Source organism: Mixophyes fleayi, chromosome 9, assembly GCF_038048845.1.
Source record: "Mixophyes fleayi isolate aMixFle1 chromosome 9, aMixFle1.hap1, whole genome shotgun sequence".
NCBI classification, from domain to species: Eukaryota; Metazoa; Chordata; class Amphibia; order Anura; family Limnodynastidae; genus Mixophyes; species Mixophyes fleayi.
Genome location: NC_134410.1, coordinates 36,192,455 through 36,204,732, shown reverse-complemented (window position 1 = coordinate 36,204,732; position 12,278 = coordinate 36,192,455). Strand labels below are relative to the sequence as shown.

The 12,278-nt window shown below is 40.6% G+C and overlaps 1 protein-coding gene across 1 annotated transcript in view; it reads right to left on the bottom strand.

Moving 5' to 3' along the window:
- The window catches only part of ADGRG4 (adhesion G protein-coupled receptor G4), a 94,152-nt gene that overhangs the window by 52,377 nt on the left and 29,497 nt on the right, over positions 1 to 12,278 (bottom strand). The window contains exons 9-10 of the mRNA XM_075187285.1: positions 8,967 to 9,026; positions 5,272 to 5,331 (exon numbers count right to left, since the gene is read on the bottom strand). Coding sequence (XP_075043386.1) covers positions 5,272 to 5,331; positions 8,967 to 9,026 — 120 coding nt within the window. The remainder of the gene's footprint in view (positions 1 to 5,271; positions 5,332 to 8,966; positions 9,027 to 12,278) is intronic.

The following is a 12,278-nucleotide window of genomic DNA, read 5'->3' as shown; positions in this document are numbered from 1 at the left end:
TCTAACGGTTACAGAAATGAAGCCGCGATAGTCGATGCATGGTCGAAGATTCTAGTCAATCTTTATTTACAAAAAAAAAATCCTTTTTTGGAGGGTCTAATGAAGCCTCATTGAATGATGTCTATAATGTATTTGAACATGGTCTGTGTTTCAGAAGGAGAGAGTGGGTAGACACAACCTAACAGGGATTAGATTGATAGGATAGTCCCATGCATGATGAGGTTACAGAATCTCAAACTGTTGTTTGTTAAAAAGATCCTGAAACTCCAAGCATTGCGGTGCTATAGTAGACGCTGCAGTAGTAGCCACAGTAATTACCTTTTGGAGTGCTGTCACTTTACTAATACAGCCAGAGTGACACAAAGGACCCCAGACTAAAACTTGAGTGGTGACACAATCAACATTTGGGGAATATAGATGTAACCAAGGAAGATCCAATGAAAGACCCAAAATGATGGGGTTAGAGGTGTGAGGAATAACTAGGAAGAATATGAACTCTTTATACAGTGCCTAATAGTACCGCATGGGAATACAACATTTATAGCATTGAAATAACTGGGGTTCTCCAAAGGGAAAAGAGGCAGGAACCACCTAGCTGACATATTGGAAGAAATAACATTTCCAACAGCCCCCGAAACCCCAAATAACCAGGACACACTGGTATGGATGGAATAACCAGGACACACTGGTATGGATGTAATAACCAGGACACACTGGTATGGATGGAATAACCAGGACACACTGGTATGGATGGAATAACCAGGACACACTGGTATGGATGGAATAACCAGGACACACTGGTATGGATGGAATAACCAGGACACACTGGTATGGATGGAATAACCAGGACACACTGGTATGGATGGAATAACCAGGACACACTGGTATGGATGGAATAACCAGGACACACTGGTATGGATGGAATAACCAGGACACACTGGTATGGATGGAATAACCAGGACACACTGGTATGGATGGAATAACTAGGACACACTGGTATGGATGAAATACCCAGGACACTGAAAGGGACAGGGATGGAGAATGCAGTGAACACAGGAGCCAGGAGCTCATGAACAAGACTTAATATTCTGGCACCATTTTGCTAACAGTGCCTTAAATATTATGTAGACGTTGGATTGTGGGAAGGCAGCATCCAATAGAATGGGAGCCAATAAAATATATAGGATGGGCATGCACGCATTTACACATGCCCGAGTAATCCAAGTTGGCGCCTACCATAATTGTGATATTGGTGAACTCAGAGGGGACAGAGATCCCTGGCACTTCCTGAAACAGAGGAAGGAGAGCACCAGACCCAGGTATGTTAAACGCAGAGTCCGGCGCATGACAAACTGGATGAAGTGGATGAGGACTTATTAGTTGTCTTAATGTCAGTTGATGGTTAGGAGTTAGTTTTAATCGAGGTGGTACTAGTCAGTAATGGCGAGGTTTGGAAGATAATAGTTAGATTAGTAACAATTGGTGTGACGAAGGGGGTTGTACTAGATATACTAATAACACAGTGTGTTGTTCCATTAATAGCACTTGCAGTAGCAGAGGCTGAAGTCTGTATAGAGGACAAAATACCCCTAGCTTGCTTTGTACTATAAGATACTGTACTTTCAATTTCTTGTAGTGGTTGTGTTGTGCACATTTCACGATTCCTTGTAGTTACAACTGGAGAGTCTGAAAATAACATTCAAAGTCATTCAATATGTGTGTTTTGGAGATGTCATGATATAACCGTGATGAAGTTAGTATGTCTGCTCTATTATTCCATCAGTTAAGAAAACATTAGTCTATATATGCAGATAACACACAGGGTACATAAACTGAAGGGTGCTGTACTTCTCTTTTAACAACTGCTTCTGTACAATCGTGATCATTCTGCAAATATTTGTAACATCTTAAACAATTGTGGGGTCATGTATTTGCTAAGAATCCAAATCACAATGCTTAAAGTTGCATGCATCTCAATGGATTTTCTTTTAGGACCTTGCTTGGTTCAAACATTACAAAAGTGATACTGCACGCAGGTAACCCACGCTAATTTGTTAGTCAATGCCTCTGCTGTCACAAACCTTATTTTGCTTACTTCCTTCTTTGATCTCTGACAGTGGACACTTCCCACACACTGTGATAGACACGCCTTTCACCTCATTTTCTCCCACTTAATTTCCATCTCCAGCCTTCCCACACTCTAACGACAACTTAATTTCCTTCAATCTCACCTTACTTCAGCCTTAACTTACTTCATGCTCCTTCCCCCACTTCTCAATTGCTTAAACACTCAAATACACACACAGTGACACCTAAATGCTTTAGACTCAATCCATTTCTCACCTACACCAATACTGCTCTTCTCTCCCATAACTACCCTATCCTGCTCTGATCTGGCTCCATCTTTCTACACCAACACATACAATTTTCACTAAACAAAGCTGCTCCAGCCGTCCCATATAGTGTTTATTGGTCAAAATCTCGCACCAACACTGATTTCCTTCATTGCAGATTCATTCTTTTATCTTGACACATTGCCCATTGACTTGCCAATTAAACATACTTAATTTCTTTAATATCAAGCCATTCTGCTAACCCCCAATGACAGTTTGCCCCAAATTGCCTCCTTGAACCAATTTCTTCTGAAAATCTTCACACTCTTGCCCAAAGCACTCCCCCCCTCCCCCTTCCTCACACATACCCATCTCTACATCACCTTTTCAACCTGTCTCTCTTCACTGGCATATTACCATCCTCTCTTAAACAAGTACTCATCTCACCAATGAATCCATCGTTTGACCCAGCCTCTCTCTCCAACTACTGCCTTATTTCACTCATCTCTTATCTCTCCAAACTACTTGAGTAGGTTGTGTACAACCTCCTATCTCACTTTATCTCTCACTCCCTTGATTCTTTTCAATCATGCTTTCATCCTCAACATTCCACTGAGTCTGCTCTCACAAAAACAAACAATCTAATTTCAGCAGAGTTTAACGGTCACTTCACCATACTCATCCTCCTTGACCAATCTTCTTCTGTTGATACCACTGGTCATTCTGTTTTCCTTCACATACTTCACTCCATCTGGTACACCCTCCCCTCCAATCTCAGTATCTGTGGGAGTACCACAAGGCTCTGTCCTAGGCCCTCTGTTTTTTTCACTGTGCACATCTTCTCTTGGTAAACTAATTTGCTCACTTGGACTGCAGTACCACCTCCATGATGATGACACCCAAAGCTACTTTTTCTCCACTGACCTCACTTCTTTATCTTGTTAGACCTACTGTGTCTCTTGCTTTCCCACACAGATGTCCCAATGCTACCTCAGCAACACCACAATTCCTCATTCTTCTACCACTGCCTTGGTGGCACCCTTAACTTTGCCCTCTGCTTTACTCCTCACATCCAGTATGTCTGATATTCCCGTTGTCTCTAACTTTGAAACATTGCAAGAATCATTCTATTACTCAAGATGCATCCAAAACATTTATCTATTCTTTCATCATCTCCTGCCCCAACAACTGCAATCTCCTTCTATCTGGCACTTCCCTAACCAATCTGTTTCTGCTTCAATCCATCCTAAATACCACAAAGCAACTGACCTTATCTCACCACTCCACATCCGCAGTCTACAAATCTCTTCATTGGTTTCCCATATTTCTAGGTATACAATTTAAATTACTCACCAACACCTGCTAAGCCCTCAACAACCTCACCATTTTATACATTGCCTGGAGTTTCTGAAGTATTGGTACTTTTGTTTATTGTTCTGTACTGTTATACCCTTTATAGTCTACTGTTTGTACTATGTGCGGCGCTGCGGAAACCTTGTGGCGCCTAACAAATAAATGATAATAATAATAATAATAATAATACATCTTAAATGTCACCTTAAAATATGCAAACTCTTAGTTCTACCTCTGACCTATGCCTTGTCTCTGGTAACCACTCCCATCAACAAAACTTCTCCAGTGCCTCTACCAGGGCCTGGCTAGCAAATTTAGCCCAGGGGTCGAGACCTAGCTCAGCAGCCTATTAGGAAGCTTTTAAAGGAAAAAAATGCAGGTAGCCTAGTAACCCAGCCCAAGGTAGCCCACTATGGGACTGGTCCTAGGGGCAGATGCCCCCCGCCCAGCCAGACCCTGCCTGCTACCCACTTATACCCTGTTCACACTGCCTCAACAACCTGGATTTTTGCCAGGGGAAGCCCCAACGACCTTGGTCAAGGCTCAGTGTGAACGGTCCAGGGGCATGTACCGGGGTCGGATGACCCTGGAATCAGACATGGGTCCTTTGGAGGGTTATTCCCGAACCCGACGCGGGTAGCTTCCAGTGTGAACGGTGAAACCCGGGTTGAAACCCGGGTTGAAACCCGGGTCTCACCAAAGCTATTGAAAAGTAAAAAAAAACCAAAAACCTCACAAGAGGATCCAATCAAAGCTCTTCTTGTGATGTTACCATGGAGACCCGGACAGACCCATGTTCAGAGTGAACACAGTCAACCTGGGAATTTGCCAGGGTGTCCTGTACTGGTACCTGGCAATATCCCGAGTTCATAAACCCGGGATATTGCCAGGGCGACAGTGTGAAAGTGGTATTATTGGGTTCCATATCACCCTCACTCTTACTTTCCAGCCTTCAAATTCAAAGGCCATGGGTTGCCTTCGGAATAGTTGCTGCAGTGATGTAACATCACAGATATTTTCTTGCTCCCCAGAGAACTGTACAGGAAAATCTGTCATGTTTGACTACCATAGTACCCGGAAATGAGCATAGCCAGACTGGATACTTTCCAGCCTTACAATAAATAAAATCAATCCCAACATAGTTACCAACATTTGCATACAGCCAACATACACATTCTCAATCATTGTTAATTTACGTAGAAAAATAATTACATTTCTGCCTTTTTGGATTCTTAACAGATATGAATATTGTCAGAAGGAAATGCTCCAAAGACTAATATTTGAAAACCAGGCTTACCACTGGCATTTAGGACAATTATGCTCCTGTGACAGTTCAAAACAACAACAACAACAAAATTGGTAGTATCAAATACATACATAGCATTATATTGAAAAAGTAATGTATCCTTGGCAAATTGTAGCAGATTATCATCCATGAGCTTCATAACTTTATTTTTATTTTAAAGTGTTTCTGTCTGTTAAACACATAATATTTAAATAATAATGGCAGTCACCCACAATGATGGGCTTGAAATAGGGGGAGCAGCTCGACAATAAGACAAGGAAATAAAGGTATTGTACTTACCAATAGGGGTAGTCAGAGTGGTTGTACTTGCTGTGGATGTTTGTTCATTGGTTGCATTTGCTGAAATTAAAAATGAAATTAAGTAAACATTGAAGACTCTAGAACAGGAATATGTAGAAGAGTCAGTGTCGAGAAATGTAAGAATGGGACATAAGCCAAAGAGGCAGGGGAGGGCTGACATATTTCATCCCGGGGAGCAAGACTCGACTCAGCAGCCTATTTAAAGGAAAAAAATGCAGGTGGGCAAGTGACCCAGCCCAAGGTAGCCCAGTATGGGACCGGCCCGGGGGATAGATACCCCCCTGCCCTTCAGCCCAGCTGCAAAGAGGTGAGTTGAAAAGAAAAGTAAGAAAGTTATAAAGAATCTGTGTCTTATACCAAAGCGATGTATACCCCAAAATGGAACAACTCTCCAGGGATTGTCCATGGTTTTGAGGCCCTATCCTGCTATCCAAGTATTCCCACCAAAGTCCTGGGAAATACTGTATGTGAATGCCCTGTCTTTGTTGTGATGCTGCCAAATGACTGTTAGACTTCTCTGTATTGAGAAGTGTGGTGGTATGAACAATAAAAGCTACTACACCATCTGTTGAATCTTAGAAGAAAGGTACTATTAACCTGATATATTCTGCCCGGCCCATCCTATGAGGAGGAGGTAGAAATCTTGGCTTCTGCTCAATGTGAATGATTTCCAAAAAGCATGAGGTGAGATTATTATGGAGACCTCCTACTGAAGTCAATTGTGTTTAGGGCCTTTACTATAAGACTAGAGAAAGATGTCTATGTACCTAACAAGGTAGGGTCTCATTTATGTGATTCAAGGGAGTTTTCCGCTTTGTTAATTGTAGCAAAAGGATCTGATCTCATATCCTTTAGTCTGTCACCTGCTGGCTAAGATATGAAACTATGGAGTTTTATGGAAATTCCATTCAAGTAGTGTGGAATCGAAGTATTGTTTTGGACATTTTGTGTCCACCTTGCTGGTATCGAAACCCACCCCTATTTTAGTAGTGCATATAACCCGTCTAAGCCCACAAATTATGGTTGCTGTTGACCTTGACTGGGTAGTGAAGGTTACGGGTACCAGTGCTATATATAAAATAATGCAAAAAGTTCTCAAGCCATCTAAATATTAGGCTAGAAATTTTTTATTTCACTCTTGTGGGCATTTCATCCTCTATCTTAAGAAAATAAATGATATATTGGCTACTTATAACAGTCTTCCATAAAAAAACTTATATACTCTCATAATGAGTACACAGAAATATATTCTGCCAACCATGTATATTCATATACAATGATTTCCAACATAATTGACTTCTCTTAAGTTTCATGTTTTGGTAATCTGTCGGTATGCTAGGGCTAATTTTTATCCCCTTAGGTTACCCAAGTGAGTTAAGCTATTTGAGTGACAGTCTGCAAGTAAACGCTGCAGACCCAGTTACATACAGGTGTAGCACTGCACCTGGATTTATTTACATACAGGTCTGAGACATATGTGTCACAGGCTGAAGTGTAAAATGTGATTTTACTTGCATGCATTCACAGTTTCTTTTCCACAGCTAACAACAGAGCTGACAAGGTGCCTGCAATCAAAAGGTTACAGAACATCTACAGGAAACTCCTTTTAAAGGCAAAGTGGAAGTGTCGCCTGTCCATCAAGCCAAGGCTGTGGGAGGAGTCTCTGTATAAAAACTTGGGTTGGGCATTGCGACCAATGCCAGCTAGTGGCTGGTGACCAGTTAGGGAAACTGGAACTAGAAAGTGGCAGGTTGCCTGGTGTCGTCCTGACTTTTGCTGTTAAAGTGATGCTGCTTATTGTGATGGAACAATAAAAGCGCTACATTTTAGCAAGAAGTTGTCTGTGTGACTGATGTCTGTAGGTTGCCCGTGTCACAAGGTTGTATCTCTTGCTACAATATATAAATAAAGATACTGTAAAACTACTTAAGTAATTATGAAACAGCATGCAATATTTGGTTACAAAAGTATTAATCCTTGTAGAAGCACTTTTAGCTGCAATTATAGCTGAGAGTTTTCCTCTTTCTAATATTGTTTTACTTCTGTCAGGTTGGATTGGAAGAACAGGTGAATAGTAATTGTCAAATCATAGCAAAGATTCTCAATGGGATTGAGGTCTGGACTTTGACTGGGCACTCCAAGACATTGACTTTCATGGTGGCACTATATAAATCATTTTAAAAATTAAGCCACTCCAGTGTGGCTTTTGCCGTATGTTGAGAAGCACATCCAGAACATGATGCTCCCATCACTATGCTTCTTGATAGGTATTGTGTTTTTGGGATGTTGCACAGTGTTAGGCCAAAAACATTCATCTTTTCTCATCAGACCATAGAATTTTCCTTCACTTAGTATATTGGTCTCCTATATGCTTTATGGCAAACTCTAAATGGGATTTCTTTGTGAGTTTCTTTCAACAGCAGTATGCTTTTTGCTTCGCTACCATAAAGTGCAGTTTTCTGAAGGGCCCAGGCTATTGTTGAATATGGACAGCTTCTGCTATATCTACTGTGGAAGAGTAGCCATAGGCCTCTTGGTGTCCTCCCTTCCTACATGGGCGCTCAGTTTAGGAGGATGGTCTGTTTTAGACAAATTAGGCAATATTCTCTTTATTTCTTTATGATGGGGAATATTCAAAGTGTTTTAAATCTCATTATATATTTCCCCTAATTGATGTTTTTCCATAACCATTTCTTGGATTTGCTTGGAATGTACTTTGATCTCCATAATGAAGCTCTTGTTTGGATATGCACCAACCAACATATCTCACCTGTTTAGTTCCATTCTGGAACTAAACAGGATCCAACCAAAGCTCTTCTTGTGATGTTACCATGGAGACCCGGGCAGACCCATGTTCAGTGTAAACACAGTCTACCCGGGAATTTGCAGGGTGTCCTGTACTGTCATCCGACAATATCCCGAGTTCATAAAACCGGGATATTGCCAGGGCGACAGTGTGAAAGTGGTATTATTGGGTTCCATATCACCCTTACTCTGACTTTCCAGCTTTCAAATTTTTAAGCACTTTCTAAAATTGCCAGTGATGTGCCATGGGTTGCCTCCGGAATAGTTGCTGCAGTGATGTAACATCACAGATATTTTCTTGCTCCCCAGAGAGCTGTACAGAAAAATCTGTCATGTTTGACTACCATAGTACCCGGAAATGAGTATAGCCAGACTGGATCCTTTCCAGCCTTACAATAAATAAAACCAATCCCAACATAGTTACCAACATTTGCATACAGCCAACATACACATTTTCAATCATTGTTAATTTACGTAGAAAAATAATTACATTTCTGCCTTTTTGGATTCTTAACAGATATGAATATTGTCAGAAGGAAATGCTCCAAAGACTAATATTTGAAAACCAGGCTTACCACTGGCATTTAGGACAATTATGCTCCTGTGACAGTGCAAAACAACAACAACAACAACAACGAAATTGGTAGTATCAAATACATACATAGCATTATATTGAAAAAGTAATGTATCCTTGGCAAATTGTAGCAGATTATCATCCATGAGCTTCATAACTTTATTTTTATTTTAAAGTGTTTCTGTCTGTTAAAAACATAATATTTCAATAATAATGGCAGTCACCCACAATGATGGGCTTGAAATAGGGGGAGCAGCTCGACAATAAGACAAGGAAATAAAGATATTGTACTTACCAATAGGGGTAGTCAGAGTGGTTGTACTTGCTGTGGATGTTTGTTCATTGGTTGCATTTGCTGAAATTAAAAATTAAATTAAGTAAACATTGAAGACTCTAGAACAGGAATATGTAGAAGAGTCAGTGTCGAAAAATGTAAGAATGGGACATAAGCCAAAGAGGCAGGGGAGGGCTGACATATTTCATCCCGGGGAGCAAGACTCGACTCAGCAGCCTATTTAAAGGAAAAAAATGCAGGTGGGCAAGTGACCCAGCCCAAGGTAGCCCAGTATGGGACCGGCCCGGGGGACAGATGCCCCCCTGCCCCTCAGCTCAGCTGCAAAGAGGTGAGTTGAAAAGAAAAGTAAGAAAGTTATAAAGAATCTGTGTCTTATACCAAAGTGATGTATACCCCAAAATGGAACAACTCTCCAGGGATTGTCCATGGTTTTGAGGCCCTATCCTGCTATCCAAGTATTCCCACCAAAGTCCTGGGAAATACTGTATGTGAATGCCCTGTCTTTGTTGTGATGCTGCCAAATGACTGTTAGACTTCTCTGTATTGAGAAGTGTGGTGGTATGAACAATAAAAGCTACTACACCATCTGTTGAATCTTAGAAGAAAGGTACTATTAACCTGATATATTCTGCCCGGCCCATCCTATGAGGAGGAGGAGGTAGAAATCTTGGCTTCTGCTCAATGTGAATGATTTCCAAAAAGCATGAGGTGAGATTATTATGGAGACCTCCTACTAAAGTCAATTGTGTTTAGGGCCTTTACTATAAGACTAGAGAAAGATTTCTATGTACCTAACAAGGTAGGGTCTTATTTATGTGATTCAAGGGAGTTTTCCGCTTTGCTAATTGTAGCAAAAGGATCTGATCTCATATCCTTTAGTCTGTCATCTGCTGGCTAAGATATGAAACTATGGAGTTTTATGGAAATTCCATTCAAGTAGTGTGTAATCGAAGTATTGTTTTGGACATTTTGTGTCCACCTTGCTGGTATCGAAACCCACCCCTATTTTAGTAGTGCATATAACCCGTCTAAGCCCACAAATTATGGTTGCTGTTGACCTTGACTGGGTAGTGAAGGTTACGGGTACCAGTGCTATATATAAAATAATGCAAAAAGTTCTCAAGCCATCTAAATATTAGGCTAGAAATTTTTTATTTCACTCTTGTGGGCATTTCATCCTCTATCTTAAGAAAATAAATGATATATTGGCTACTTATAACAGTCTTCCATAAAAAAAACTTATATACTCTCATAATGAGTACACAGAAATATATTCTGTCAACCATGTATATTCATATACAATGATTTCCAACATAATTGACTTCTCTTAAGTTTCATGTTTTGGTAATCTGTCGGTATGCTAGGGCTAATTTTTATCCCCTTAGGTTACCCAAGTGAGTTAAGCTATTTGAGTGACAGTCTGCAAGTAAACGCTGCAGACCCAGTTACATACAGGTGTAGCACTGCACCTGGATTTATTTACATACAGGTCTGAGACATATGTGTCACAGGCTGAAGTGTAAAATGTGATTTTACTTGCATGCATTCACAGTTTCTTTTCCACAGCTAACAACAGAGCTGACAAGGTGCCTGCAATCAAAAGGTTACAGAACATCTACAGGAAACTCCTTTTAAAGGCAAAGTGGAAGTGTCGCCTGTCCATCAAGCCAAGGCTGTGGGAGGAGTCTCTGTATAAAAACTTGGGTTGGGCATTGCGACCAATGCCAGCTAGTGGCTGGTGACCAGTTAGGGAAACTGGAACTAGAAAGTGGCAGGTTGCCTGGTGTTGTCCTGACTTTTGCTGTTTAAAGTGATGCTGCTTATTGTGATGGAACAATAAAAGCGCTACATTTAAGCAAGAAGTTGTCTGTGTGACTGATGTCTGTAGGTTGCCCGTGTCACAAGGTTGTATCTCTTGCTACAATATATAAATAAAGATACTGTAAAACTACTTAAGTAATTATGAAACAGCAGGCAATATTTGGTTACAAAAGTATTAATCCTTGTAGAAGCACTTTTAGCTGCAATTATAGCTGAGAGTTTTCCTCTTTCTAATATTGTTTTACTTCTGTCAGGTTGGATTGGAAGAACAGGTGAATAGTAATTGTCAAATCATAGCAAAGATTCTCAATGGGATTGAGGTCTGGACTTTGACAGGGCATTCCAAGACATTGACTTTTATGGTGGCACTATATAAATCATTTTAAAAATTAAGCCACTCCAGTGTGGCTTTTGCCGTATGTTGAGAAGCACACCCAGAACATGATGCTCCCATCACTATGCTTCTTGATAGGTATTGTGTTTTTGGGATGTTGCACAGTGTTAAGCCAAAAACATTCATCTTTTCTCATCAGACCTTAGAATTTTCCTTCACTTAGTATATTGGTCTCCTATATGCTTTATGGCAAACTCTAAATGGGATTTCTTTGTGAGTTTCTTTCAACAGCAGTATGCTTTTTGCTTCGCTACCATAAAGTGCAGTTTTCTGAAGGGCCCGGGCTATTGTTGAATATGGACAGCTTCTGCTATCTCTACTGTGGAAGAGTAGCCATAGGCCTCTTGGTGTCCTCCCTTCCTACATGGGCGCTCAGTTTAGGAGGATGGTCTGTTTTAGACAAATTAGGCAATATTCTCTTTATTTCTTTATGATGGGGAATATTCAAAGTGTTTTAAATCTCATTATATATTTCCCCTAATTGATGCTTTTCCATAACCATTTCTTGGATTTGCTTGGAATGTACTTTGATCTCCATAATGAAGCTCTTGTTTGGATATGCACCAACCAACATATCTCACCTGTTTAGTTCCATTCTGGAACTAAACAGGATCCAATCAAAGCTCTTCTTGTGATGTTACCATGGAGACCCGGGCAGACCCATGTTCAGTGTAAACACAGTCTACCCGGGAATTTGCAGGGTGTCCTGCACTGTCACCCGACAATATCCCGAGTTCATAAAACCGGAATATTGCCAGGGCGACATTGTGAAAGTGGTATTATTGGGTTCCATATCACCCTTACTCTGACTTTCCAGCTTTCAAATTTTTAAGCACTTTCTAAAATTGCCAGTGATGTGCCATGGGTTGCCTCCGGAATAGTTGCTGCAGTGATGTAACATCACAGATATTTTCTTGCTCCCCAGAGAGCTGTACAGAAAAATCTGTCATGTTTGACTACCATAGTACCCGGAAATGAGTATAGCCAGACTGGATCCTTTCCAGCCTTACAATAAATAAAACCAATCCCAACATAGTTACCAACATTTGCATACAGCCAACATACACATTTTCAATCATTGTTAATTTACGTAGAAA